The following is a 27,775-nucleotide window of genomic DNA, read 5'->3' on the forward strand; positions in this document are numbered from 1 at the left end:
CAAATAATAAGTGCTAGAGAGGATGTGGAGAAAAAGGAATCATCTGGTGGGGATACAAATGTATAGCACAGGAAATGATACTTAATATTTTGTAACAATATGTAAGGGGAAAAATATTTAAGAATACATATATATAATGTATATATACACACACACAATATATAACTGAATCATTGTGCTGGACACCTGAAACTAACATGATATTGTAAATCAACTGTACTTTAATAAAAAATAACAAAAATGGTTCAGTTCAGTTTAGTTCAGTCACTCAGTCATGTCCAACTCTTTGCGACCCCATTAATCGCAGCACGCCAGGCCTCCCTGTCCATCACCAACTCCGGAGTTCACTCAGACTCACGTCCATCGAGTCAGTGATGCCATCCAGCCATCTCATCCTCTGATGTCCGCTTCTCCTCCTGCCCTCAATCCCTCCCAGCACCAAAGTCTTAAGACCAAGATAATCATGATGGTGTGATCACTCACCTAGAGCCAGACATCCTGGAATGTGAAGTCAAGTGGGTCTTAGAAAGCATCACTATGAACAAAGCTAGCGGAGGTGATGGAATTCCAGTTGAGCTATTTCAAATCGTGAAAGATGATGCTGTGAAAGTGCTGCACTCAATATGCAAGTAAATTTGGAAAACTCAGCAGTGGCCACAGGACTGGAAAGGGTCAGTTTTCATTCCAATCCCAAAGAAAGGCAATGCCAAAGAATGCTCAAACTACCGCACAATTGCACTCATCTCATACGCTAGCAAAGTAATGCTCAAAATTCTCCAAGCCAGGCTTCAGCAATATGTGAACCGTGACCTTCCAGATGTTCAAGCTGGTTTTCAAAAAGGCAGAGGAACCAGAGATCAAATTGCCAACATCTGCTGGATCATGGAAAAAGCAAGAGAGTTCCAGAAAAACATCTATTTCTGGTTTATTGACTATGCCAAAGCCTTTGACTATGTGGATCACAACAAACTGTGGAAGATTCTGAGAGAGATGGGAATACCAGACCACCTGACCTGCCTCTTGAGAAACCTGTATGCAGGTCAGGAAGCAGCAGTTAGAACTGGACATGGAACAACAGACTGGTTCCAAATAGGAAAAGGAGTCCATCAAGGCTGTATATTGTCACCCTGCTTATTTAACTTCTATGTAGAGTACATCATGAGAAATGCTGGGCTGGAAGAAACACAAGCTGGAATCAAGATTGCCGGGAGAAATATCAATAACCTCAGATATGCAGATGACACCACCCTTATGGCAGAAAGTGAAGAGGAACTAAAGAGCCTCTTGATGAAAGTGAAGGAGGAGAGTGAAAAAGTTGGCTTAAAGCTCAACATTCAGAAAACGAAGATCATGGCCATCTGGTCCCATCACTTCATGGGGAAACAGTGGAAACAGTGTCAGACTTTATTTTGGGGGCTCCAAAATCACTGCAGATGGTGACTGCAGCCATGAAATTAAAAGACGCTTACTCCTTGGAAGAAAACTTATGACCAACCTAGATGGCACATTGAAAAGCAGAGACATTGCTTTGCCAACAAAGGGCCATCTAGTCAAGGCTATGGTTTTTCCAGTAGTCATGTATGGATGTGAGAGTTGGACTGTGAAGAAAGCTGAGCACTGAAGAATTGATGCTTTTGAACTGTGGTGTTGGAGAAGACTCTTGAGAGTCCCTTGGACTGCAAGGAGATCCAACCAGTCCATTCTGAAGGAGATCAGTCCTGGGTGTTCTTTGGAGGGAATGATGCTAAAGCTGAAACAAAAATGGCTAGGATGGTAAATTTTATGTTGTCTTATTTCACCACAAAACAACAAAAATACAAGTTCTCAAGCCTCAGGTCAAGCCTCCAGGCAATTCTGATGCTCCAATACAGTTTGAGAATCACTGGTCCAATTTCAACTCCCAAACTTTTTAGATGAGGGAAAACAAAGATCCTATGACTGGCTGAGGTAGAATTTCAGGTTTCCTGGGTGCCAGTGAGTGCTTTTTCCATTATGCTTCTGCCCCCTTGCAGACTAACGCAGACAGTGGGCCATAAGAGGTAGACCGGACACCCACAGATGTCCGACCTCATCCTGAGAAGCTCTGCCTTATGGCCTTGGACCCTGCAGATGTGGATCTAATCACGTGGGTCCATAAAAGGAAAGAACCTCTCCCAGAAGAATCAGCATCACAGGCGCCAGGGAGATGGCGATGACGAGAGCAGGACCAGAGAGATGTAGCGCTGCTGGTTTTAACGGTGGAGGAAGGGGCCGTGAGCCAAGATGCGGGCGGCCTTCAAAAACTGGAAAAGACGAGAAAAACTCTTCTCTGGAGCCTCCAGAAAGGAGCACAGCCCCGCCAACACCTTAACTTGAACCTAGTGAGACTGTGTGGAACTTGTCACCTACAGAACTGCAAGAAAGCGAGTGTGTTTTCAGCCACGGAGGTTGTGGCAAGGCACTAGAGCCGTGACGGAAAACCCGCGAGTGGGGATTTCCTGAGAAACTCACAGTGCGAGAAGCGACTGTTTATCTTCCTTACATTCCTCGATGTAACAAAATCTCACTCACTTTTTCTTAGGCAAATTCTGGCATCAGATCAGTGACACTGGAACTATAAGGGGCCCTCGGTCTGTCTTCAATGACTTTTTTTTTCCTGGTTCAAGAAACAGACTACAAGCAAGATGACCTGCTGAGGATCACATAACTAGAAGTACCAGAACTTAGAACTAAAGATTCTCTTCTTCTGAACTCCAAGTTCAACCATTCTTTATACCACACAGTGCTGCCTTCTAGTCCCCTTCATTTACTCAACTACCTAGCATTTGAAAAGTACTTCCTACATGCCAGGTGCTGAAGATAAAATATAAAAAATTTCCCTAACAGCTTCTGTGTCTGATCACCCTTTCTATCCTAAAATCAATACCCAAGCCAATACTGCTTCCAACTGGATTTTTATTCTTCACTTTTTACCTGAAGAAGTTAGGATACCATTCTCCCATAGTGCAAATAATGCACTAACGTCAGTGTACAGCTAAATGTCCTTGTTTTTCATGCCACTGTTGTTGCAAGTTTAATAGTACTCATTCCTAGGAGAGTTAAGTCCACACAGTACTGCTCCCCACACAGGGCAGACACACAGTGGGACTTTTCAGTCATGGTTGCTATTAATAAATCAAAGTACTTTTTCAAACAAGCAATGGTCCAATTATTTCAACAGTGAAACTTTCATTTATTTAGGGGGTGGAATAAAGGTTATTTTTAAAGCAACTCTGCATTTTGTGATACTGTAAATCTTGGGAAATAAACTATAAAATATATCCTTAGCTTTAGGACATGTTTAAACAAGAGAAAGTAGCCAAACACCCTCCCTGACCCTTTCACCAGCCCTTGTCACTGCCCAGAGGCAGGGCTCATTGACTAGAGGTGGCAAACTGCAGGGGCAGAATCTCAGAGGGAGAATTTTACATGCCTCTTCACTCACAGAAACGTCTTTCCTGTGAGATGCAGCAGTGACCTGAATAATTGCTTTGTTTTAATGAGTATCTCTGAGCAGCCTCTGTGCACCGAAGCATTTGGGTCAGGGTCTTATTAGTGCTGGCGACAATCAGCTCTATTGGAGCTTCAACGATCACAGAGGTTGCCACTGCTGTGCCCAAGGTGGCTTTTGCCCAGCACCGCACATGCTTCTGTTCCTGCTTACAGGAGCATATCTGCCCACCTCCCAGAAACTGCGAGACTCATTCTTGTATCCCCAGGGCCTGGCACAGTGCAGGAACTGTGAATGTGGCCGGATGGAATAAGACGATGCCTGACACACTTGAGCGTGGAGAAGACTAACGAGGCTACTCTTCAACATCAACTAGAAAGCTACTGCTGGCAGAGCTGGGAACATGTGGAACATGGTACATGTTAATGTCTGGCCACCAGTGAGAGCTTCCTTTCCTCTTAATTCCGCCTTCCGTATCTAGGACAGAAGCCTTTGCCCCCAGCGGTCACCTCCAGCCACGTGGCAGTGACGCGGTCCACCTGCAAGAGCTGCACTCTGTTTTGGGTTCCTGCTTCTTCGGAGTTAGATAATCTCTTTATGTTTCCCGAAAGCCTGTGAGACTAGCTGGGAGTTTTCCAGCCACTCACCATTCTCAACGACGTGGGTGGAGGGTGCCAGCATCTGGAGCTCACCCCACAGCCCAGAGCACCATCAGGGCTTCTGCCGCCTCTGAGGCGAGAGACACTGGGCCTTTCCACGTGCACTTACTCTATGCTACGAAGAGCATCTTCGTACTATAACAAAGTAGCATCTATGTCTCATAGCTGTTCCAACAAAACCATTACATCTTGAAAAAATTATGACGATACTAGTTTAAATGCCATCATTTATGTCAGCAGCATGCACTGGCTAACAGCTAACTGTGTGCCTTAAGACAAGAGCTTCAGGTCCGTCTGGCTTTTTAGAATAAACACAGATGGTCTAATGAAAATACTACCCACGTGTGAAGCAGCACAGGGGCCAATGGGAAGAGAACCTGAGGTATAAAAAGCCAAAAAAAGTTACCACCTCAATTTTATCATCTGCAAAATGGGGATAACAACACCGCTGACCCTTGGACAAGTCAGGTTTGAACTGCTGGTGATGATCTGTGGATGGTTTCAGCCCATGGCTGGTTGAATCTGCAGAAGTGAAGAAGCCAAGGGTGTGGAGAGCTGGCCATCAGCTATACTGAGGTTAGCCCCTGTGCCCTTCAAGGGTCTACTTGTCTTCCTTTTCATAAAGTTGTTCAAAGTAACGGTGAGAGTGTTTCATAAACTAGAGTTTATGTAAGTGCTAGGCTTATAAAAACATGTCGTCTATAATGTGTCTCGTTTTTGGTAGTTATGTAAAAAACAGACATAACACATACCAAGTAGATCCTGTTAAATTAAGACAAATTAAGTTTAAAAACTGCTTTTTGGAACTAATTTTTTCCTTTAGGGTACCGCCTGAAACAGCAGACCCTGGGTGGTCCTGAGTGTCTGTTGTCCGTCTTTCTGTAGCTTGGTTCACTGTGTGTCTGTTTCCATAGTATTTCACCTCTGGGGGTGTGTATGAACAGCTGTTGGCCAAATCTCTCAACACTGCGTCTCTTAGCTACTGTTAGCTACTGGTGGAGGGTTAGTTGCTAAGTCGTGTCCGACTCTGTTTGATCCCACGGACTGTTACCCACCAGGATCCTCTGTCCATGGGATTTTCCAGGCAAGAATGTTGGAGTGGGTTGCCATGCCCTGCTCCAGGGGATCTTCCCAACCCAGGAATCGAACCCAGGTCTCCTGCACTGGCAGCCGACTCTTTACCACCACCAGGGACTCTCACTATTAGCTATTATTTTCATTTCAATTCTCTTTCTACTTCTATCCTTGAATAATACAGATTTGTGGGAATTTTAATGTTTTGTGAAGCACTTCTGCATTGGAAGGGAAGGTGTAAATAAGCAAGGAATAAGGCAGTCAAGTACAAATTAAACACTAGCAGGAGGCCAAAAGTGTCGTAAGCTGAGCACAACCAGAGTGGGGCAAAGGCCCCTCAGCCTGGCCTGCCACCTGTACCAGTGTCACCGGCTACCCTCCAAGCCACCGTTCTCCCAGACTGTCCCCGCCCTTGTTATGCAACTCCCTCACTCACGTTAGAATAATCTCATTTCTGCCACTGCTTCTGGATCCCTCACTACGATGGGCTGAGGCCCAGCAGGCAATCCTGCTCCTCTTCACGACGCACCTGGGCCTGGCGGTTCATCTCCCCCGACCCCCAGGACAGAGTCCTCTGCTTCCCCTGGAAACCAGGAGAGAAAACGCACACGCACAAACTCTCTCTAACCCGACTGATTCTTCAGATAGAAAAATCTGGACTAAAACTATTCATTTAGATTCCCATTCACCTCCCATAAAAATTCAAGTCAAAATGAATGGTTCTGCTGCTGAAAATAATAGTTTCTGAAAAATATTAGTTTCTCTGAGAAAGCTTTTCAAACCACATTATAAACCTATAAAAAATGTGGTTGAGTGGGGTTTGGGGGTGGGGTGACTGGCCTCAGAAGTGGAGCACAACACAGACAACGTGACCAAGGTCAAAATCAAGGTGCTGCTGCTGAGGCAGCGTCTCCCAGCACCGCCCTGGCCCCTGTCCCGAGTTCCCTTCCTATTGTCTTTGCACTTGCAGATGGGTTTACACTGCAGTTACGATGCTTTGCATCACGGTACAAGGTGTGAGATTTAAGGACTGTTTTTCTGTCCCTTCTTATTTTTTTTGCACTTCATCTGCCAAACAGAAGAGGCCAGAATTTACCCTCAACCTTGAGCACATGAAAATATTACAGTGCACACGCTTTTCTATGACGGATTTGTTCATTTTTTCATTCAGCAAGCAAATAATGAAAACATTAGTACGCAGCTGGGGAAGGATGTCTTTTCTCTAGAAGATTCTATCACATACATATCTTTTCTTGTGGCTGCTGTTTTACAAGTCCGGATTCTCACATGTAAAGTGTGTTAGAAGTAAGGCACATCTGTTGTACTTCCATCAGATGCAAAGGTTAGTAACCACTGGCTGACAATACAAACCCAGGCTGGTACTTCTTTACAGAATCATGAAATATAAGTTACTCTACTAAATACGAGTTACTCTACTAAAAATGAAGAAAGGATTCTGACTTCCTAATGAGCTGCTCTTGGGACTTTAAATTTGCCTTATTAACATGTCAATTCTGCGTCTACAGGGTAAAACTGCAAAGCCGAGAAACTGGAAACATGGGTTAGAAGGAAATTAGTAAGAACCCAATTAGTTTGGTCTTTATTGGCTCAAGTTTTCTCTACTCCTTATCTTTCCCTCTAACATTTCAACTGCTCTAAAGGTTGAAAGAAAAGAGACTCTCAAGGTGCCTTTGATTATCAGTGGCCTTTGCTTTGATATTCTTCTTAAATGGTATGAACTTCAGAAATATAATTATTTTTCCTTTCTATTCATGCAACAAATTTTACCTGCCTACGTGCCAGGCAAGAGGGCTGAACTGAAGATCAAAAGCCTGCCCTTGGGGGACTTACAGAAGGGCTTGCAAGTAAGACTCCAAAATTGTGATGTGTCAAGATATAAATAGTACTTTAGGGCTTAGAACTGGGGTCCCTGACTTAGTGAGGCAGGTCAGGAAAACACTCAGATGTCAGGGCAGAAGGAACAAGCTGCCTTGTAGGAGCAAGCACTTGCGCGTGTGGAGGGCTGACACAGTGGAGCAGGTTCTGAAGGGATGGAGAGCTGATGAGCAGGAAGGTGGGATCAAAGATGGCCCACTGTTGAGTTAGGGGTGTCATGGGAGAGTCTGGGTATGGGGGGTGGGGGCATAAATGCATTCAAGAGGCTGCATTTAGAGATTTTGGGATAAAATCAATAGGATTTGGTGATAAGCGACAGCCATGGAGCTCTGAGACAGGGGTCTGAGATGTGTCTCGTGGGTCCTAGGTGTGTGTGGAGAAGCGGGGGGACCCTCACTGGGCAGGCATGGTGGAAGGGGAGCCCTTCCAGCATCTGTGCAGCTGGATTCTGAGGAGGGGAGAACACAAGGGGCCTTTGAAAAAGTCCATTTAAGAAGAGAATGCTTTGGACTTTGGAATGATGAGGAAAGGGTTTAATTCCAAATGACATTTTCTGGGTAACTGAAGGTAAAACTAGAAACCTTTCTGGAACACACGGGTCTACATTATTTTGAATTAAACTGATTATTCTCTATTGCCCCAGTGACGATTTTATTATTAGGGACAGTCTTGTAAGGTACAAGGTAGAGACTAGGCTTTTTTTTTAATCAAAGTGGCTCCTAGATATAACTTAAACCTTGCTTTTAAAAATAAATCCCTGCTAGTAAGCTTTTTTCCTGATGATTTTCTTATTTATCCTAAAGTGGAAAGAAGGAAAAAAAACCCAGTTAAAGACATGTTCTGGTTCGTTGCTGACATCTCCTGGATTTGCCTGCCTTACGTTCAGCGGGCTCTTTCTCTCCATTCCTGCCTCAAATACAGGCAGCCTAAAGAGAGAGAAGACACAAAAAGAGAAAAATGAAGAGACAGCGGGCGAGGAGAGGAGGCTCCGAGCTCCTTCCTGGGGCGAGCTGTGCAGGGAAGCTGCGTGCTGGTGGACTGGCAGGCAGCGAAGAACTCCACAGGAGAGAAGACCAGGGCCTCCAGGGCCGGGCCGGCTACCCCTCTCCTCCGCAAGACCAGCCTGGGGCCAGTTCATTAGCTTAAGCCTCAAATTCGCGCCCCGCCCCCCACAACCCAACAGTAAACTGGGAACAATACCCAGATGGGGAAAAAAGGAGGAGGATGGGGAAAAAAGGAGGAGGATGGAGATTCTTTCAAGAAAATTAACAAGAAAAACAAACCAAAAGTCTCCCCAGTCAACCCAGAACACGCTTGACAATGAAGGAAAAAAAGAAAAGAGTATCTGTTTAAATGAAGTGGAGGGGATTCCTAAGACACTGTATAAAAACCGAAGGGGAAAAGAAGGCCCAGCGGCGTTCCCCGAGGGGGAGAGGCCTGTGGGCCGGCCCGGAAGGCTGGGCAGCGGCAGCGCAGACACCCAGGAGCGGGAAGCCCGGAACAGCGCGCCGCCAGTGCCTGCCCAGCACTGCTGCCACGCTCAAGCACTGGTTTGGAACGTGTATCTTTTTATTACAATAGCATTTTTTAAAAACCGGCCAGGCACATTCTTTTTCTTAACCACTTTTTTTTTTCTCTCCATCGATAATGTTTTCTAAACATGTACTAGTATTAGTACAGGTCCTAGTAATTATTTCTACCAAGGTGCCCACAAAGTTGAAAGTTTTAATTACCGCATGTGGTATGAACTTCAAATGTGGCTGTGGTGGGCACAGACACTGGCCGTTCACTGTGGGTTTTAAATGTTCTATAATTTCCTAACTCTAATCCTCTTGTGTTTATGGTCGCCAGGTTCAGCAGTAACACATTTACAGAGGCAAAGTCAAAGCAATACAAAGCAGGTTTCCCAAGAAAATACATTCACTCGCCACGACTTAAGTTAAAACCAGCCTTCATCCCCAACCCCTTCTAGAATATTAAAGTATATAGAAGGCTGGGTTCGACCATTTCTCTCCTGCTCTTGAACTGTATATTGCTACGTTAACATGTACTCTTCATAACTCCACTTAAGAGAAAGCCGATACTGGCCTCACTAGTGAAGTTTCTTTGGTTTAGCCAGACTTTGGTTTTTCCTGAAACATAGTTTGCATTTCATCTACCCACAGGTACATATACTCCATTAAAATAATTCTAATCAGAGGCTTTCTTTGTTATCTGGCGAAGAAAGCTGTAACTCTGTCGAGAACATTATATAGTTTGTCTAAGGGGAGTCTCCACATGGTAGGAAGAAAAGGGATGTGTGCCCTTTAAGAAGTTAGAAAGGAGGTTTGAGGCAGTAATTAGCATGTTTGCTCTGAACAGCAGCTGAGAACCTGAGAAAGGCCAGCCCAGCAGGAGGAGGAGCACTTGGCAGCCCAGTGAGAAGAAAGACTTTTCTCTAAGTGCACAGATAAATGCTTATACACAGTTTAAAAGAAGACTACATACTAGTTTATTTTTCACTCCTTGCTGAAAGAGTGGATTGGCTCGCAAAGAGAAATCACTGCCTTCTGAATCTAAAAAGGCATCTTTTAAAAGAAATTACCTGGTAGGAAAGTGACTCCCGCTCCTTTCCAAGGCTCCTCCAACCCAGGAGTTGGGTCTATGCATCTAGAGAGGGGCTCGTGTTTACCTGTTTTATCATTTCAGCGGCAGGAAAGATGGCTTCCTTTAACAACGTCTCAAGCCTGCCCAGCTTATCCTGGAACTTCTATCTCCGAAGACCTTCCAAACTCTCGGAGATCTTTCCGCTTATTTCACTGCCTCTCTCCCTACTAGCATTTGTTTATATCTTCTTGACCAGATCTGCCCCTACCTCATCCATCCCTGACTCCCCAACGGAACAACGGAGTTCTTCCTGCAAGTCCAGATCTTGCCAGGCAAGGCCACCCTATTCCTGGAAGCAGCAGGTTCTCCAGGCAGAGGGCAGCTTGAACAGGCACAGAGGACAGAAGCACTTATACACAGGGACACAGTGCCAGCAGAAAGGAATTTTTAAAAATGGGGACATCTTGGCATATTTAAGCACATTAAGCCAGTGTAACCATCCACAGGGTCACTGGTCTCCACATCCAAGAGGCAGATCCCACCAACACTCTGAGTGAGCTGCACAGGGCCACTTACTGAGACAGGGCCTATTCTTCCCAGAAACCTTGCACCGGAAGGGAAAACTTGGCCCAAACCTAGCATGGAAACTTTGCGACCGTGTTAATTGACCAGCTTACGATCGAGCTTTAGTCAACCAGCTAAACACTGAGTCTGCAGGGTTGATTCCAGTCTGCCACCTGCCTTGGCATCGCCACCACCCAGAAAGGTTGAACATGCAGCAGCCCAGTGTTTCTTCCACCCAAGGAAGTCCAACAGCTATTGGCTCACTCCACCTTCAGGGATGGGGATACTTTTCTTCTTCAAGAGCAGGAAGATACTCAGCAAGAAGCCACTGCTCACTTCAGCAGATGGAGGAAATGGGAACTTGGAAATTATACGACCAAGGTCACAATTAGTTAAATTCAACAACTACCTTTGCCACCACCATTTTGCCATTTTTTAATGTCAAGTGACTGTGGACATATTTTATCCCTACAACAATCTGACAAGGTAGCTCAGTTTCTACCTCCACTTCATAGGTTAAGAAATTAGGCTGGCGATGGGAATTTGCTGTATGGCTCAGGAAACTCAAACAGCGGCTCTGTATCAACCTAGTGGGGTGGGATGGGGAGGGAGACGGGAGGGAGGTTCAAAAGGGAGGGGATAATGTATACCTATGGCTGATTCATGTTGAGGTTTGACAGAAAACAACAAAATTCTGTAAAGCAATTATCCTTCAATTAAAAAATAAATTTTAAAAAATGAAATGATGGGGGAAAAAGACTAGAAAAATAATTAGGCTGGGATAGGCTAAAATGACTTGTGTTCTGTTACAATTTCCCAAGAACTCAATCCTTATCAATATTTGGATGAAGGGAAAAATGAGATCTACAAAATGCTCCCCAACAACCTCTTCCTGTTTTCAGAGGCATCAGTGGGCTAAATCCGAGGGCCTCTTCCCTTCTCCGCTGGTCCCTGTTCTTGGGGCAGCCTGTGAAGTGATGTGATGAACAGGGATGTGATGAAGTGTGGTTCCACCATATATATGGGTTTTCTTCCATGAGTGAGATTACAAAAAGACAACAGAAAATGGGGCTTCACAATTCCCAAGTCACAGTAAGGAGCTAAAGGCAACAACTGGTATTCGCTGCCTGTGTGTGTGTGTGTCTCTCTCTGTGTGTGAGTATCTGGATCATTCCCTGGGCTTCTGAGAGTTAATCGGGAAGGTTGTGAATGGAGTGTCTTCCAGAACTGAGCAATGAGATCCTGTTGGCATATTCACCTTAAAAGGAACTCTCTTTTTTCCAAAGCGGGGGTGGGGTAGGTGGAACTCCCCGGCTTGGAGAGGCAGCACCCTGGAGGGGAGGGGCTTTCCTGAGGAAAGGTCTGAGGCACTGCAGGGGCTTGCCTGCCAGGAGGCGGCAGCAGCAGCATTCACAAGGATGCCACCTACAACCACACGGTGGCTTTGCGTATCGTTCCTCAGGGGCTGCCTTTTCAAGGCATTAATATATTTTGATTTCTTCCAGAGAGAACTCTATCAAGAAACAAGCAGAGAGAACCATCTGGCAATTATCCTATTCCTTACCTTAATTAGTGTAAAGCAATTTTTGAATGAAAAAACAAAGTCACACTTAAGTAAACCAAGGACCTACATCTGACACCCGTCTGAACCAAGATTTAAACTTCTTAGACTACTTTCCAAGTCTGGAACCACCTGGCATCTCCATGGAGCTAGTCACAGTGAATATGCCTTACAGTTGTTAAATGAACATACATTTTCCTAAAACTCTTCCACTAGCTGCTTAGTGAAACAGATAAGAAATTAAATGCCTTCAAAGTTGATGTCACAGGAGAAAAGGTAACCCTCCTACACTGCCTGAGGGAATGTAAACTGGGGCTGCCACTTTGGAGAACAGTATGGAGGCTCCTTAAAAAACTAAAAACAGAGTGACCATATGATTCAGCAATCCCATTCCTGGGCATGTATTCAGAGAGAACCACAATTTGAAGAGATACACGCACCCCAGTGTGGATAGCATCACTGTTTACACAGCCAAGACATGGAGACAACCAAAGTGTCTATCAACAGAGGATGGATGAAGAAGACGTCTCACACACACACACACAGTGGAATATTACTCAGCCACCAAAAGAACAAAGTACTTTTTGCCATTCGCACCAACACAGGTGGGCCTAGAGCCTGTCACACTGCCTGAAGTGAGTCAGAGAAAGACAAGTATCGTATGCTATCGCTTATAAATAGAATCTAAAAAGGGTGCAAGTAAACTCTACAAAACAGAAACAGAATCACAGATGTAGGAAAGCAAACTTTTGGTTACCAGGGGATAAGCCGGGGAGATAAACCAGAGACTGGGTTTGACATACACACACTGCTATACATAAAACAGATAACTAATGAGGACCTACTGTGTAGCAGAGGGAATTCTATCCAATGTTCTGTAATGACCTGTATGGGAAAAGACTCTAAAAAGAGTGGCTATATATATGCACACACACACATATATAAAGGTGTAACGGATTGACTTGGCTGTACACCTGAAACTAACACAATGTCGTAAATCAACTAGACTCCACAAAAAAGAGAGGCTGACATCACTGCAGGCACTCCCCCAGGATGCACCAGCGTCACTTCAGACTCGACGTCTGTGACTTTGCTGCCCCCAGCTCAGGTGTCTGCTTACATGGCAGTTCTTTGGTCCTGTTCTCACGAGGCACGTGACTTGACCGCAGTGTGCTGTGGATATACTCAAATCTAGTGTCAGCTGTAAGCATACACAGACTACACCTGGCTTCCTGGGACAGGGTCCCAAAGGGCTGAATTTTCTCTTCAGTTTGACTTCTACCCAGTAAGCTTAATGACAGGAACACATCTTTACTAAAATGACATGGGAGGACACCTTCTAGGACTGACATCAGCCCACAGAACTTGTTTTGTCTAAAAACCACAACTCAAAAGCCTCTAGGAATAGTCTGGAACCCACCAAGGAAGCTACCTGATCTCCAGCAAAGTTAATTTCACCCCAACAGTCCTCTGTCATCCTCCTATTTATAGATGAGAAAACCATCTAACAGCCCCCCTGATGCCTCACTCAGGTGGCGCTCCTGAAGAAAGGGCTTTCACACATCTGACATTTCCAGGTAACAGGTAACTTACATTTCCAGGTAAGTTATTCAGACTGGGAAAAAGATGCACAGAAAAACGGCAACACCCTGAGGAGAAACTTTCAAGTTCTAAATTAACGATCATCAGGCATAAAGCTTTAAAGCAGGAAACAGCCATACCACCAATACAAGAAATAAAATTAAAAAGAATAAAACAAATTTTAAAAATATCCAATGTCATGAGACTGTAGTAAAACATACACTCACATGGATGACCACAGTTTGGAATGATCCTCTTCAGTTAAACCACAAGATAATGCCTATCAAAAACCATAAAATGGTCACTTTTTGATTCAGTAGTGGACATCTTAAAAATTTCCCCTAAATAAAACTCCATGAATAGAAATGTATACTCATCTGTTTGCATAACAGAGGAGCCTGGCAGGCTACAGCCCATAGGGTCACAAAGAGAGACTGAGCGACTGAACAATACGGATAGCAAACTAGCTGGAAACCTCAATGTCCAAGAGTCTAAGAACACTTGCAGAAATTACAGCATTAAAACAACAGACATTAACATTGTTATTATTTACCTTTATGTAGATAAGTGACACCTTTGTAAATGGTGTTTCATATCTGCATATTGTAAGGGACCCTGCCGGGTGCCTCCTCCAGGCCCCGAGGCCAGCCTGCCCGGTTCTCTCTCCGGCAGCCCTCTTCCATGTTTCCTGTGAGCACAGCAGCCTCAGGCCCTCAAAAGGCAAGTGTCCGTCCATGGACACAGCCTCAGAGCCCAACGGACCAACTGGTAAAGCGCATGCACTCTGCCTAGTCTCAATTCAATACACAGAAGGCTTAAGCTACATTCTGGAACTCTGAGAATATGGGTGCCTCTGTGCACCACAGAGCCTTTTTCAGACCCACCTATCAGCCAGCCCTTCCTCACCGTAACTATAATGTCAGTATCTTGGAAAATTATTCAAAAACCAAAACCAGCAAATTTCCCCTTCTGCCCCACCCGAGCCCTCCACAATCATATTTTAGGCAATGATTACAATGATAAGCTTAATTTCTTTGACACCTTTTCAGCGTTTGCTACATGAGATTTTTAAAAAATGACACAGATCTCATGATTTTCTATTTTCCCTCCACTTTCTTGCAACTTAGATTGAAAAGTTTTCTAGTTTTCATATTAACTCAAAAAGCTAAATACAAATCAACAAATCTTAATTAAGGAGGCCTAGAGTGCTGACTCACGTGAACTGCTTTCGTACCAGCATCTCCGGTCTGCTACGCATCAGTCACAAAGCGGAACATCACCCTCCTCTTTCTCAACCTCTCTCTCTCTGCGGTTGCTGTCCTCCTCACTCTCACATGCCCACTGACCTCACTTTCTTTCACCTGCCAGGTCTAGTCAGTTTCTAGATGCTATGCACTTTAAACTCTGGAATGCTGTTAGCACCTGCCCCTCCTCTGACTCCTCACCACCCCTTCTTCAGCCCTTGCCATCTCCTGTGTAAATTAAAGCCACAGCCTCTCATCTGTCAGCGTGCTCGTCTCTCCCCACGTCCTTCCCGAGTCTCTTTCATGCAACACACACCTGAGCATATGATACACGCTTAGAAACTGTCAGTGGATTTGCATTGCCCACAAATTAAAGGCTACGACAAAGGCCTCCACCATCCATATATACGACACATATTAACTATTTGTGGTGGGAGACGGAGTGTGGCTGTCCTAAATCATTCCATGAATTATTTTGCAGCTCCGTTTATAGGGCTGACCCATCAAAAACGCTTATTCAAAGAACTTTATTACTAGGTAGACTCTTTACTGTGGCCTTAGGTAATCACTATCAAAATTTACCAACTCACAAGAATATTAATGCTTTTACTTAGTGTGCAGGCAGATTTTATTCTCTTCCTTCTGCTCCTCTCCTTTGAGGAGTCTAACTCCTGAGGGTGTTCATGTGGGCTAAAGCTATTTCATGAGACAGTAATTAATACTGCACCTTACATACCAGAATCCCTGCTCCTCTCAAACTAGAGCCTCCCACAAGAATAATAAAAATGAGGAGAAACTGTTTGTTTTATGTGCAAGGCCACTTTGTTATCCAGGAGGATATGTTCTGGACACTGCTGGGACGAACCACCAACTGTGCTAGGATGAAACGATGCAAACCAGCACCGACTGAGCTCACAACGGGAATATAACTTTGCCAAAACAACACGCGAGAATGCCGCTCGAGGGCAGACACCAGGCCACGGCACATGCCGAGCCGTTCTCCAGGCACTTTCCAAAGAGCACCTTGTTTCATGCTCAGGACAAACTGATTTACGGCAGGTGCCGTCTGCTTCCACATTTCACAGATGAGGAAAGCGAAATACAGAGGTCAGTGGCTTGAGCAAGTGACCAGCTAGGAAATTCCCCAGAAGCAACGTGATTCCAGGGCTGACCTAGCCCCCTCCACACACCCCTCCACACACACACGCGGTGGCTGAGCCACACGGTGAAGGCAGGAAGGGGAGGAGGGTCTTTGAGGGCAACCATTAAGCTGACTGGATTTTCCCTTCTCAGACTTCTTTCCAATAAATGGGAAGATGGGAAGAAACTGGCCTGCACCTGTGACCTTCAGGGTCCTGTAAAACTGGCCTTGGCGTGGGGAGGGCAGGGCTGGGGGGCGCGGAAGCCGCACCTCCCTCGCGCAGGAGTGTGTCGGGCGACACAGCGCTTTCTGCAGGAAGCACGCAGGCCTCCCTGACGGAGTCCAGGAGCCCCTGCGCGCGTGCTGCTGTTCGCACCCCAGCCCTGGGACTGGGCTGAGACCCCCTCACCTGAGAGGGACCAAGGTCCTCACCTCACCCTAACGTCAGACTCTTGGCTTTCTAACAAGGACCCGGATATGTGCTGAACTGAAATGAATACTTAACTTTTATGTGCTCTTTGACCCCGTGAGCTCTTTAACAATACCTAGTTTAACCTCTCAGGGATGAATTATTCAGCCTAATATACAGTGACCTGTCAATATTCTTATTTATGGTCCTTTAGCACTCCAGTACTCTTGCCTGGAAAATCCCATGGACGGAGGAGCCTGGTGGGCTGCAGTCCATGGGGTCGCTGAGGGTCGGACACGACTGAGCAACTTCCCTTTCACTTTTCACTTTCATGCATGGGAGAAGGAAATGGCAACCCACTCCAGTATTCTTGCCTGGAGAATCCCAGGGACGGGGGAGCCTGGTGGGCTGCCACCTATGGGGTCGCACAGAGTCGGACATGACTGAAGTGACTTAGCAGCAGCGGCAGCATTTTCAAAGAATAGTCTGAGCCTTATAAGTTTTATTTAAAAATCAGGGGTAAAGCTTCTCTCATCATCCCTCCACCCCTAAAAGAAATAAAGAAATAGACCATAGGAAAACTCTTCCAATATGTAAGGTAATATAATCAATAAGATTAAAAACTTTCAAGTTTCATAGGAGATTCCCTAGAATTCAGAAAAGCCAAATTCTGAAAGAAAATTAACCCTTTCTCTGGAGGTTTGGTCTCAAGGCCATCATGTAGGAATAGAAAAAGAGATATCTATCACACGGATAAAATGTTAAGAAAAATAGGAAATAAGATAATTACACAACCTTCTGCTGCATGGTAACACAGCGACAGAGAGATGAACAAACCTTGGTGCCTTAATGTTACTGCGGACAGGCTGTGCTGGCTGTGGTCACCGGGGGTGGGGAGGGAGGGAGTGAGGAAGACGGAGGAGGAGGACAGAGAATAATGCAGGAATGAGGGAGACGGAGAGGAGAGCGCAGGGGCAGAGCAGGGGCAACGGGCAGGCACGGTCACTAGGGGAAGCGGGAGACTGGAGCTGAGGGCAGAGGCCAGGAGCCAAAGGAAGGCTCAGGAGGACCTGGGCTGGTGGCCGTGTGCTTGCGAGGCTGCTGGCTTACGGAGCACACAGATGGGGTTTAGGGAGAATATGGGAGAATGTCTTTACTTTACAGATAACAGGAGAAACTAACTAACTCGCTTTTGACATTTTAACATGCAATTCCATGTTCAAGATAATCAACGCATTAGTACTTTTACACTTTTCAAATTACGTTTTTTGTCACAGTTTAAAGTAAATTAAGGGGGGATGTTAACCTGTTAGATGTAAGAGGGCAATTATTACTGCCCCTTATTTACTTATAGACACTCAGAAATGCAGAGAGTGAAAGCCGTTTGTACAGTAATGTTCTAGCTTTCAGCTGTTTTCAGGTTAGTGTAACTTAGGCTTACAGGGAGAGGAACTAGTGTGTTTTGAAGACTTTGTGTTATTTTGTGAAAATATCACACTTGTCAAAACAACTGATAAATACCCAGGCCAAAATGGATCTTTAATCAAATATGTGGCCTTATCTCAACATGATAGGACTGAGAACACACTTACGAGCAGACCAAAACTGAAGGCATCTGCTAAAACCTCAGATAAAACTAGACTCAAAGTGACCTTGACAAATTGAAACAGCATCTATCAAATTAAATAAGAGAAGTCAAGTTTGTGTAGTTAGTGTCATTTTAATTTGTTCTCAAGTACATTACGGAGAATAAAAGCTAGACAAATAAAACTGAAAAGGATCTCGCAGTCATAGTGGAACATCAGTTCCAAGAGCCAAGAAGCATAACTTTTAAAAACATTTAAAAAACCAACACATCACTGGGGGCAATACTTCCCAGGCATGTGTCACTAAATCCAAGCCATCCTGAATTCTGAGGGTAATGGACTGGAGTCTTCTCTCTTCCTATCTCACTGGGAGGCTTGCGAGAATAAAACAGATGTGCAGTGTACTGAAAAACTAAACTCAATATACCAAGCTAGCATTCTGTTCTAAAAGAGGGATGTAAAAGACAGAATGGGATCAAGGGAAGAGAAATGTAATATTCTTAAAGGGCACTGGTAGAGCGAGTACAATACAAGACGAGAAAGCGGCAGTAAGAGATTTATTTAAGAGATTGGTCATGAAAGTAATATAACATTCAATATGTCAATTACATCTCAATTTTAAAAAACAAAAGTAGGTCAACTGTTATGAAACCTGTCACTAAAGGAGACAGTGGAACCTGCGGTCCTGATGGCGCCACCGTGGAACCGCAAGGTCTAAGTTCGGGTCTCTACTGTAAAGAGAAGTGTAGGGTCAAAAAAAACCCCTGTTTTCGTGCCTTTTACCTTTAAGTGAAACATTCCAACTGAGACAATTAAGGCTGCAATTAATATTTTATAAAGCAAAAACTACTTTCAATGTTCTCTACCTAACGTGCTTCATGTTATTTAAACCGTATGAGGGATGGGTTAAAGAAAGAGACTGCTTTCTTACATTCAGCATATTTGTTTCAATCATAATGTTCCGGATTTTATTTTGGGATATCAAAGCTGACAAGTAGAAGACTAAACTGGTACTTTCGGAAGACAGGATTCCTGACTAGGAATTCCTTACTCCTGAAGATGGAGGGGGTTGTGATTTAGGGTGGGCACGTCACTCACTATAGGGTATTCTCTACCTTCTATAAACTAGGCTTGAACTGAGACAGAGGATCTAGTGATCTGCTGAGAAGGATTTAGCCTGCTGATTTAGGATTCAGGCCATCAACTGGACAGGGACACACACCAAAGACTAACAACAAACCAGCCCACCAAATACTGTAAGCTTCAGAGGAAAGCTGGCCATCAACTGGGCAAGAGGATGATTAATAGATCACTGAGCTCTCAGAACCAACTAAAGAATTTTGTACCGACTTGGCCAAAAAATTTGTTACAAGAAAACCCATAAGAACTTTCTGGCAACCCAATACTTGAGGGTCTTAAGTTTTATGTCCCTTTAGGACTGTCACAAATGCCGCTGTGGGGGAGTTTCCTGGCATCCTAGTGGCTAGCATTCTGGGCTTTCACTGCCGTGACCCAGGTTCAACCCCTGGTCAGGGAACTGAGATCCTGTAAGCCAAGCAGTGTGATCAGGAAAAAAAAAAAGCTGCGTGTCTAAGAACCAAAGCTACTTCAAACTTGGGGTTTGGGAGTGACACTGATGGTGGAGAGGAAAAAATCCTGTGAGGAAGTAAGGGGATAGGGAAAAGGTCTAAGAGGGGAAGGCGAGATCCTTGTAAGGCAGAATCAGAATGTTCTCATCTAAAATACATGTAAATTCCACACTAATTACATCCTTGACTATAGTTTCCAAGTACTCCCTTTTTCTCAGACACTGTTATGAATTCTGGGGATAATGCAGTGATAAAACAGAGCGTTGTGGGGAAGGCGTAGTGGGAGGGAGAGGACAGTATAAAGCGCCCAAGAATACCATGGTCTGGGCCGATAGGACACTTACTAAGTATGGCTGCAAGTCACCAGTACCTGTGTCAAGTACGTTTTAAACATAAACCAACACAAAAATCTCTCATCTGACTATACATCACAGACTAACAAACATGTACACATCTGTTACCTTTCCATTAAAACAAAAAAAAGGATAAACTTATCAATGGAATAGACAAATTAAGGAGGACATGAAGAAAGGGCAGGGAAACAAACAACGCACAGGAGATGTCCCAATTGTAAAAACCAGAAACAGAACAGACAGAACAAGTGCTTCAGCTGACAGAAAGCAAGCAGAAAACGCGCGCAGGAGAGGAGCTGCTGAAAGCCAGTCACCTTGTGGCCGGGAGCCGGGAACTGCAACGCTCAGCAAGTGGGGGTGTAAGACAGGGCTGGAAACCAGAGCATTCGCTCCAAGTTTTTATGAGGAGCTAGGTCCCTGGCACCCCACTCCAGTACTCTTGCCTGCAAAATCCCATGGACGGAGGAGCCTGGTAGGCTGCAGTTCATGGGGTCACTAAGAGTCGGACACAACTGAGCGACTTCCCTTTCACTTTTCATTTTCATGCACTGGAGAAGGAAATGGCAACCCACTCCAGTGTTCTTGCCTGGAGAATCCCAGGGACAGGGGAGTCTGGTGGGCTGCTGTCTATGGGGTCACACAGAGTCGGACACGACTGAAGCGACGCAGCAGCAGCAGCAGCAGCAGCAGCAGCAGGTCCCTTACTTACCCCAACTTAACCAGGTAACTGTCCCCTCAGAGAAACAGTCAGAGAAGAAAAAAGTTATTGAAAATATCAGAAATGAAGATAAATAAATAAAAGGTTGATCAGATTAAGTTGAAGAAAGCACGGAGAAATCAGAACAAAAGGAGTTAGAACACAGAACAGGCAAGAAAAGACAAAGCCAGAAGGTTAAGTCAGGAGGTACAATTCCTAATTAATAAGAATTCCAGCAAGGAGAGAATAGAGAAAACAGGAAATTATCAAAGAAATAACACCTGACAATCTTCCTGATCTAACAGCTATGAGTTACAGATGGCATGATCTCATAGCAGCCACCCAATACATGAAAAGGCCAACAAAGGCCGATCGTTTGAGATTTCAGAACTCTAGGGAAATGAGAAGGTCCTCAGACTTTCAGAGGAGAAAGACTCAATGCAAAATTAAGGCCTGAAAATGAGAGCAGTTCCAGTCAACTGTAACACCTGCTTCTCTAGGAACTAGAGAACAGGTCAGGAACCAAGACAGTGAGAGACAACTAGATTCTATACCCAAGCAACCTTCTGTTAAACAAGAAGATGGAAAAAAGACATCCCGATTCACACGATCTCAACATACTGCCTCCCAGGCATCCTTTCTCTCATGAAAATGCTAAAGGATGACACACACCATTAAATGTGGCCCAGATCAAGTAAGGCGAAGACATGGGTAAGAAAACAGCGTTCAACAGAGCAAAGAAGTAGACGGTGATGATGATGAAGAATGCCCCAGAAAAACAGACGCAAAACAGACCTGAAGAACAAAAATCCCCTTGCAAAGTTTGCATCAGAAATGCGTGGCCCAAGAAAATAAAAAGCAAATAAAAACATGAATTAGTAGTTCTAGGGAAGTGAAAAATTTTTAAAGAAAGAAGTTACAACCACAGTATTAATTTCATCAGTATTAAAGAGACAGATGTTGAAGAATGAAAAAAAAGATCCATAGATAACTCAAACAGCAGTAAAAGCTTATTTTGCTCAGAAACAGAGGAAACTGGCAGAGGACAGGTTTGAGAAGGGGTGAAACACTGATGTTTGTTTTAATGAGCAGGAGGAGACTAATATGACCCGTATAACCTGTGAACACAAATTACTGATAAAAATAAAAGCTAAACCAATGTCCCAATTACTTCATTTTCTGTCCCGCATTTGGGCCTGGGGGCTTTATCATTACTGATTCACTGTATTAGCGAGTTACAGGCATGCAACACAGGGACTCACAGTTTTTAAAGGCTACACTCCATTCAGAGCCATCACAAAGCACCAGCTGTGTCCCCTGTGCTGACCATCAATCCTGGGGCCTCACTGTGGAGGAACTACCGTGTGATTTGCAAGAATAAAGAGTACGGCTGAAACAAATGAAGGTGGAAGAAAAAGAACCCAAAGGAAGTAACCGAGAGCCACGGCGGGGGGATTTCTCCTACTCACCATCTCTCTGGCTATTTCCAGCGCTTCCTGCAGGCCATAGAGCCGGCCACAGACCAGGTAGATTCCATTGGCCCAGAGAATACAACCCTCGTGGACCCAAAATTCATTGCTGTCGAGAGGTAGTTCAGGGATTTGTAACTCCAACTCGGGGCCACCTTCTGAAGTGGTGGGCACGGAGGGCTTTGAGTCCAAAACAGTCTTTTCGCTGCTGCCCTCAGTGGTGGCTTTTTTGCAAGGGAGCCCCCTGGACAGGGACCGGGGGCCTCCGGCACAGTCTTCCGAGCGGTGTCGCCGCTTAAACCTGGGGTGCGCAGCCAGGCTCCTCTGCTCCTTCTGCTGCTGCTGCTCTTCCTCCTCCTCAGTGTCCGTCTTGGAGCCGTTGGAAGCGCTTTTGTGCCGGACCTTCACCTTGCTCTGCGTTTCCGCGGCCCTCTTGGGAGGCGGATTCTTGGGGAGAGTGGCTGCATAATCTTGGGGGTAAAAGGGTCCAAAGAGGTCGCCCATGTTCCGGTAACTGGCCCACTTGCCGCACAGACAGCAAACCAGGTGCCCCATCACAGAAGACTCTGTCACCACGGGGCCCTGCAGCACGAAGGACGAGGCTGGGAGAACCTTGCTCTCGGTGCTGCTGGGCGGAGGCGTCAGGGACCGCTGGCCCTTCCTCCCCCTCACCAATTTGGTCTGCTCCTCCTCCTCGGCGTTGATGATTGTACACACGGCTCCAAGTTCACACTTATTTACTACGTGGATATAAGGGAAAAAAGACTTGTTCTTGGCGTCAGTTTTGTCCAGGGGCTGGGTGGCGTACTTCAGCTTGATCTCCGGCTCCTGGGGCTCTACGATGGGCGCAGCCTGCTTAGCCCTCCGCTTCCTGGGCTGTGCCCCGGGCTTCCTGCGCTCCCTCCGCTGCCTCTGCTTTTTCGGCTTTGGCTCTCCATCAGCAGAGCCCTCTGGTATCTGAGGGGGCTGCGGGGGTGGCGGCGGGGGCTGCTGCTGTTTCTTCTGCTTATTCACGCTACCAATGGGTCTCCCTTTCTTCTTTCCTGAGGGGAAGTAACCCTTCGGGGGGAAGCCCTCCTGTTTGGGGGAAATCGTCACGGCATCGCTCTCTTTCTCTTCAGCCTTGGGGTTTGCCTCGGGAGCCAGCGTGCCCACTGGAGGTGCGCTCTTCGAGTCAGGAAAGATTAAAGGTGCTGTCCCGCCCAGGGGCCCGTCTGGTCTCCCCTGGTTACTCCCAGGCTTCTGTGAGGTTGCGGATGCCATGGCACCAGGGGGTTCCTTCCCAGCGGCGACGGCGTCAGGGTGCGTCTCCGTCTTCACCTTGTCGTCCCCACCACCGCGCCACTCCTCCGAAGACCGGGCCAGAGGCTTTTCTCCGCTCAGCTCCTGGCTTGCGGGACAGGCCAGCTCAGCTATCACCTCGCCTTTTCTCTTCTCTAGCTCAGCGTCCGGAACAGCACCGCTCCCACCGTCCGGAGGGCCGCTTTTCAAAGACAGGATGTCGTCAAGAGTAACCGTGTCTCCCCCGGCCTCTGCGCTGTTCGAGGACGCACTCCTCCTAATGTTTGGGGATGTGATCTTCTGGACGATAGCTTCCAGTTTCAACCCCCGGCCTTTCCTCGGGGGCAGGATTTTGGTCTTAGCAGGACTTGTAAGGGTAACCGCGGGGCAGTTCCTACTATCTGGACTCGGAAGGTCCTTGGAGGACTCCCTCTTAGGGATGGACTTGATCTCCTGACTGTGAGAAAGATGGGCATAGGAATTGTATGCTTTGTCAGTGCCTTCCTTTGACGGGTGAAGGAGGCGCCCTTTATCTTCAGAGTTGCTGTTCTTCACGTCCTGTGACTGTCTCTTACTGGGAATGGGAGAGATAAAAGAACGGACACGCCTCCTCATGATTAAGGGGTTTTGAGAAGAATGATCCTCTTGACCTGGAAGTCTCAGCATAACGTTACTCGGTTTGGATGACTGCGCAGACTCTGTGAGCCCATGTCCGTCGGTCTCGTGGGGTGGTCCGTACCTTTTCTGACTGGACATTCCTGGGGGGCCGCTGCTTTTGGCTGGAGAAGTCTGCCGAGAGAGATCCCAGCAAGACTCTTGCTGTAACTTCTGGGAGCTGTGCTTCAGTTCAATGCCTTTGTTAGAAAGACCATCACTGGACATGAGGCAGCGCCCGCCGTCCTGGCCGCTGGGGTCATGGTGCGTCCCCACCGGTGGGCCGTACATCATGCCATCTTTGTCATTCTTCAGGGGGCTCCGGACTCGGTCAAGAAACTGCTGCTGCCGTGGACTCTTGCGGGGCCCCTCCTGCCTGTGCTGAGCCGCAGCGATCACTCCCTGAGCAGAACTGCCGCCCCAGTCCTTATATTCCTCTTGCTGCTGTTGGTACATCTGTCTCTTGTAATGGAGCTGGGAATTCAAACCTGCACTGGGGTCCCCATAAGCATGAGCACGTGTGTTTGTGTGATAAGCAGAGGCCAGGCTTTCTGAATTGGGAGAAAAGGGGGCGTGCAAAGAACTCCTGTTGGCCCTCTCAGAGAAGGTCATGTGTGGGTTCATGTGATGAGGGTCGCCCCCTGGGCCTCTGCTCCTCCCAGGGGACATCTTCAACTTTTCTGAAAAGTCATGATACTGAGAAGGGGACCGACCCCTCATGCCCTCCCGACCGCCAACTCTGCCGGGGACTCGCCGCATTGGTGTGGGTCTGCTGTCCTGCGGGCCATAGTCTGAGATGGAATCGTGGGTTGCCGCTCCGGGGCTGGCGTTGCCTCGGTAGGACTCGTGCTTGATGCTAGCAGGGTGGCAGTGGTCTCCTGATTTCTTGTTGTTGAAACTAGCTTGGGACTTGGACTGTTCAAAGTCCTCCTCTTTTATCTGCCCACTCTGGGATTTCAGCTTTGTTTCCATGGACACCAGCCCACCTGGAAGAATGACTGACTGACTTAAACTGAGATTGAGACGCTCATTCCTCCCGAGTCTGGTGTCGGCGCCCATGTGTCCTAGCGAGTGAGCCCCTGGGTCTCTGACAATCTGTCTTAGTGGAGAAATGTCACAGATGACTGATCTTCTCTCAGAGAGGGAACCCCCGGGCTCATGGGCTGATGACGGAGGCTCTATTTCAAACTTTCTGGGAATTGGATAGTCAGCCAAATTGATCTGTTTCATCTCAGGAGCTGTGCCACTTGACTTCCTTTCCCATGGACCCCAGTGGGGGTTTTCTAACAGGGACCCAATGCTTTTGTTCAGAAGGCCCCTGCTAGCTAACTCATTGGTCTGACTCACTAAGACGTTAGGCCTTGTGGCTCCTTCGAGGCTGCCAGCCATAGCCTGGTGCTCCTGAGAACTCCGGGAGTACCTCCTGTCGGGGTGGTGGTGGTAACCCTGAAGCACCTCCTGCAGAAGACTGGGGAACTTCTCATTTCTACCCTTTCGTTCCCCGTGGCTGGTGAAGTCCCCTTTATCTTGTCCTGTAGGATACTGAGCAAAGCCACTCATGTTTCTCGGTACGGCTGACCCAAAACTGTCTTTGTAACTATAGCGCAGGCTTCCAGGAGATTTGCTGGGCTCAGTCCTGCCTGTGAAACCAGAGCCCCCTGCGGGGTGCCCGGTCTGGCCATTCCCTTCCCCGTTGTGGCTGGAGTTACTGTCTCCGCTCTTGTTTCCTTTACTGCCTCCTCCCAGCGGCTCTGGCTGTGGAAGTGATGCGTGGCTGGCTTCCTTTGCCCCCCCGGTGCTGGGTGGCCTCTGTGTGGCTGCAGGATCCTCCTCCTGGGAGCCCTTGTCCTGCCCCCCAGGCTTTTCCACCCGGCCTGTCATGGCTTCCCGGGAGACAATCACCCCGACTGCCTTCTCGTTGGCTTTCGGGTTGCCCTCAGATGACAGCGGTGTGTCCTTGGCACCCGGCGAGGCGGTCTCTTCTCGGGCTCCGGGACTGGTGCTGAGTCGGGGGGCTTCGCTCTGAGCGCCCTGTGCTGGTGAGGAGCCTGCCTTTTCTGAGGCCCCGCCCTTGTAGGTGGTGTCTGAGCTTGTGCTCTGGCCGCTCAGCTGCCTCACCCTCTCGCCTTGATCCTCAGAACTGCTGGAGCAGCCTCCATCCAGCGACTCTGCCATCGGGGACTTCAGCTGTTCCTCGGCCTGTGAGGAGCCTTCTGAGTTTGGGCAGCTATCTGTTTTCTTGGATGACGAGGAAGGCCTCTTGGAGGTCTTCTTCTGAGGGGTCAGGGCGTCGGAAAGTAGCATGTGCTGAACCGTATTAGGAAGGTTGGCCACCTGAGTACTCAGGGCACTCAAACTACTCAAGCCGGGATCGGTCAGCCGCTTTTCAGGCACCCCTTCCAGCCCGAACCCTTTGAAGCCCGCAGCGTGAGAGTTGGGACTGGGCATCATCGACGGGGTTGGGCTGAGCTGAGGCATTAACTGCAGGATTCTGTTTCTGGAGCCCATTGGCACATTGCCTTGCCCACACTGGAGGTTCTCCCCACTCTGTGTGAGAGGAGACGGGGTAGAGCTACAGCTTGGAGACTGAACCACAGAGGCAGCTGGGGAAGGGTTAGAGATGGGGCTGAAGTTCTGGTGAAACTGCATGGGGGACCTCACGGGAACCTCGGGCTGGCTGTACTGCCCAACCTGACTTTGCAGGGGTAGCTTCGTGGCGGCGTTGGAATACTGCATCACGTGCTGAGGGGGGTGCTGCTGCTGCTGCTGCTGCTGCTGCTGCTGCTGCTGCTGCTGCTGCTGCTGACCCTGCTGGGTCCCTGGTGGAATCTTGGCCTGTTCGAAATTCTTCATAGATTGAGGCTGATAGCTGTAATTGGATTGTGTTCCGTAAGCCTGTGCGTTGGAGCCCACGTTATGCCCTTCATACTGTGATCCAGCGTTCACACTGTAACTGCCATCGTAGCTCTGCCCGGACTGGCTGAAACGCTGCGGCGATGGGAAGGAGGAGGCAGCGGCGGTGGCAGAAGACTGGTAGTGCTGGCCGAACTGCCCCACTCTCAGCTGGTAGCCGGCAGCCGAGGCCGGCAGAGCTGAGGGCCGCTGCATGGGCTGCAGGTGGGAGGCACCGGACGCCGGCTGGCTGGTGGCCTGCGGCAGGGGCTGATGGGACTGGTAGAGCTGCTGTCGCAGCTGCTGCACTTGCTGCTGCTGCTGCTGCTGCTGCTGCTGCTGCTGGCTGGAAGGCTGCTGCTGGTACTGAGCGCTCCCCGGAGAGAAAGGCCCTGTGTAATCCTGTGAGTAATGAGACACACCACCAAGGGCAGAGTGCTGTGCTTGAAACTGGCCCACGTGACCCTCACTGCCATACTGATTGCCAAAGCTGCTCCCCTGGGGGGGTCCGTAGCTCTGCACCGGCCCAGAAGGCCTTCGCGGAGGAGGCTGCGGGGTTCCTGCGGCCACGGGGTCCTTGTTGCCTGCCATGTAGTAGAAGTCTCCAGCCTCCTTCCTGAAGCCCTGGTAGCCCTGATGGCCAGAGGTCTCGCTGGCCATCGCGGCCGCCGCCGCTGCCGTTGCTCGTCGTCCACCACCGCTGCTGCCGCCGCCGCTGCCACCACCAGCACCCCCAAAATTCTGGAACATCTGGGCCTGGCGAGGGCTGAACTCCTCTATCCGGGATGAGCCGTGCACCTCCTGGGGGTAGCTCTGCTGGTTCCCGTGGTAACTGCTTTGCTCCCGGAAGGACTGCATACTGCTCAGCAGCGCAGCAGCAGGCCAGCAGCCCTCCTGGAACCAGAAGGAGAAAAGAGAAGCATTAGACACGCATCTCCCCAGGACAAACAAAGCCAAGTTTAGAGATCGAGGGGACACGGAAATTCAGATGCCCAGGTGAAGTTAATTATATCTTCTTTATTTCTTATCTGGGCTTCCCTGGTGGCTCAGCTGGTAAAGAATCTGCCTGC

General features: G+C 47.6%; 1 protein-coding gene across 3 annotated transcripts in view; it reads right to left on the reverse strand.

The window, feature by feature from the left end:
• Positions 1–27,775, reverse strand: part of TCF20 (transcription factor 20) — a 95,259-nt gene that overhangs the window by 23,789 nt on the left and 43,695 nt on the right. For all 3 annotated transcript variants that reach the window (XM_018048849.1, XM_018048848.1, XM_018048847.1), the window contains exon 2: positions 21,879–27,599. In XM_018048849.1, the coding sequence (XP_017904338.1) occupies positions 21,879–27,563 (5,685 nt within the window). In that variant the 5' untranslated portion in view covers positions 27,564–27,599. The remainder of the gene's footprint in view (positions 1–21,878; positions 27,600–27,775) is intronic.

This window comes from Capra hircus, chromosome 5 (genome assembly GCF_001704415.2).
Source record: "Capra hircus breed San Clemente chromosome 5, ASM170441v1, whole genome shotgun sequence".
Taxonomy (NCBI): domain Eukaryota; kingdom Metazoa; phylum Chordata; class Mammalia; order Artiodactyla; family Bovidae; genus Capra; species Capra hircus.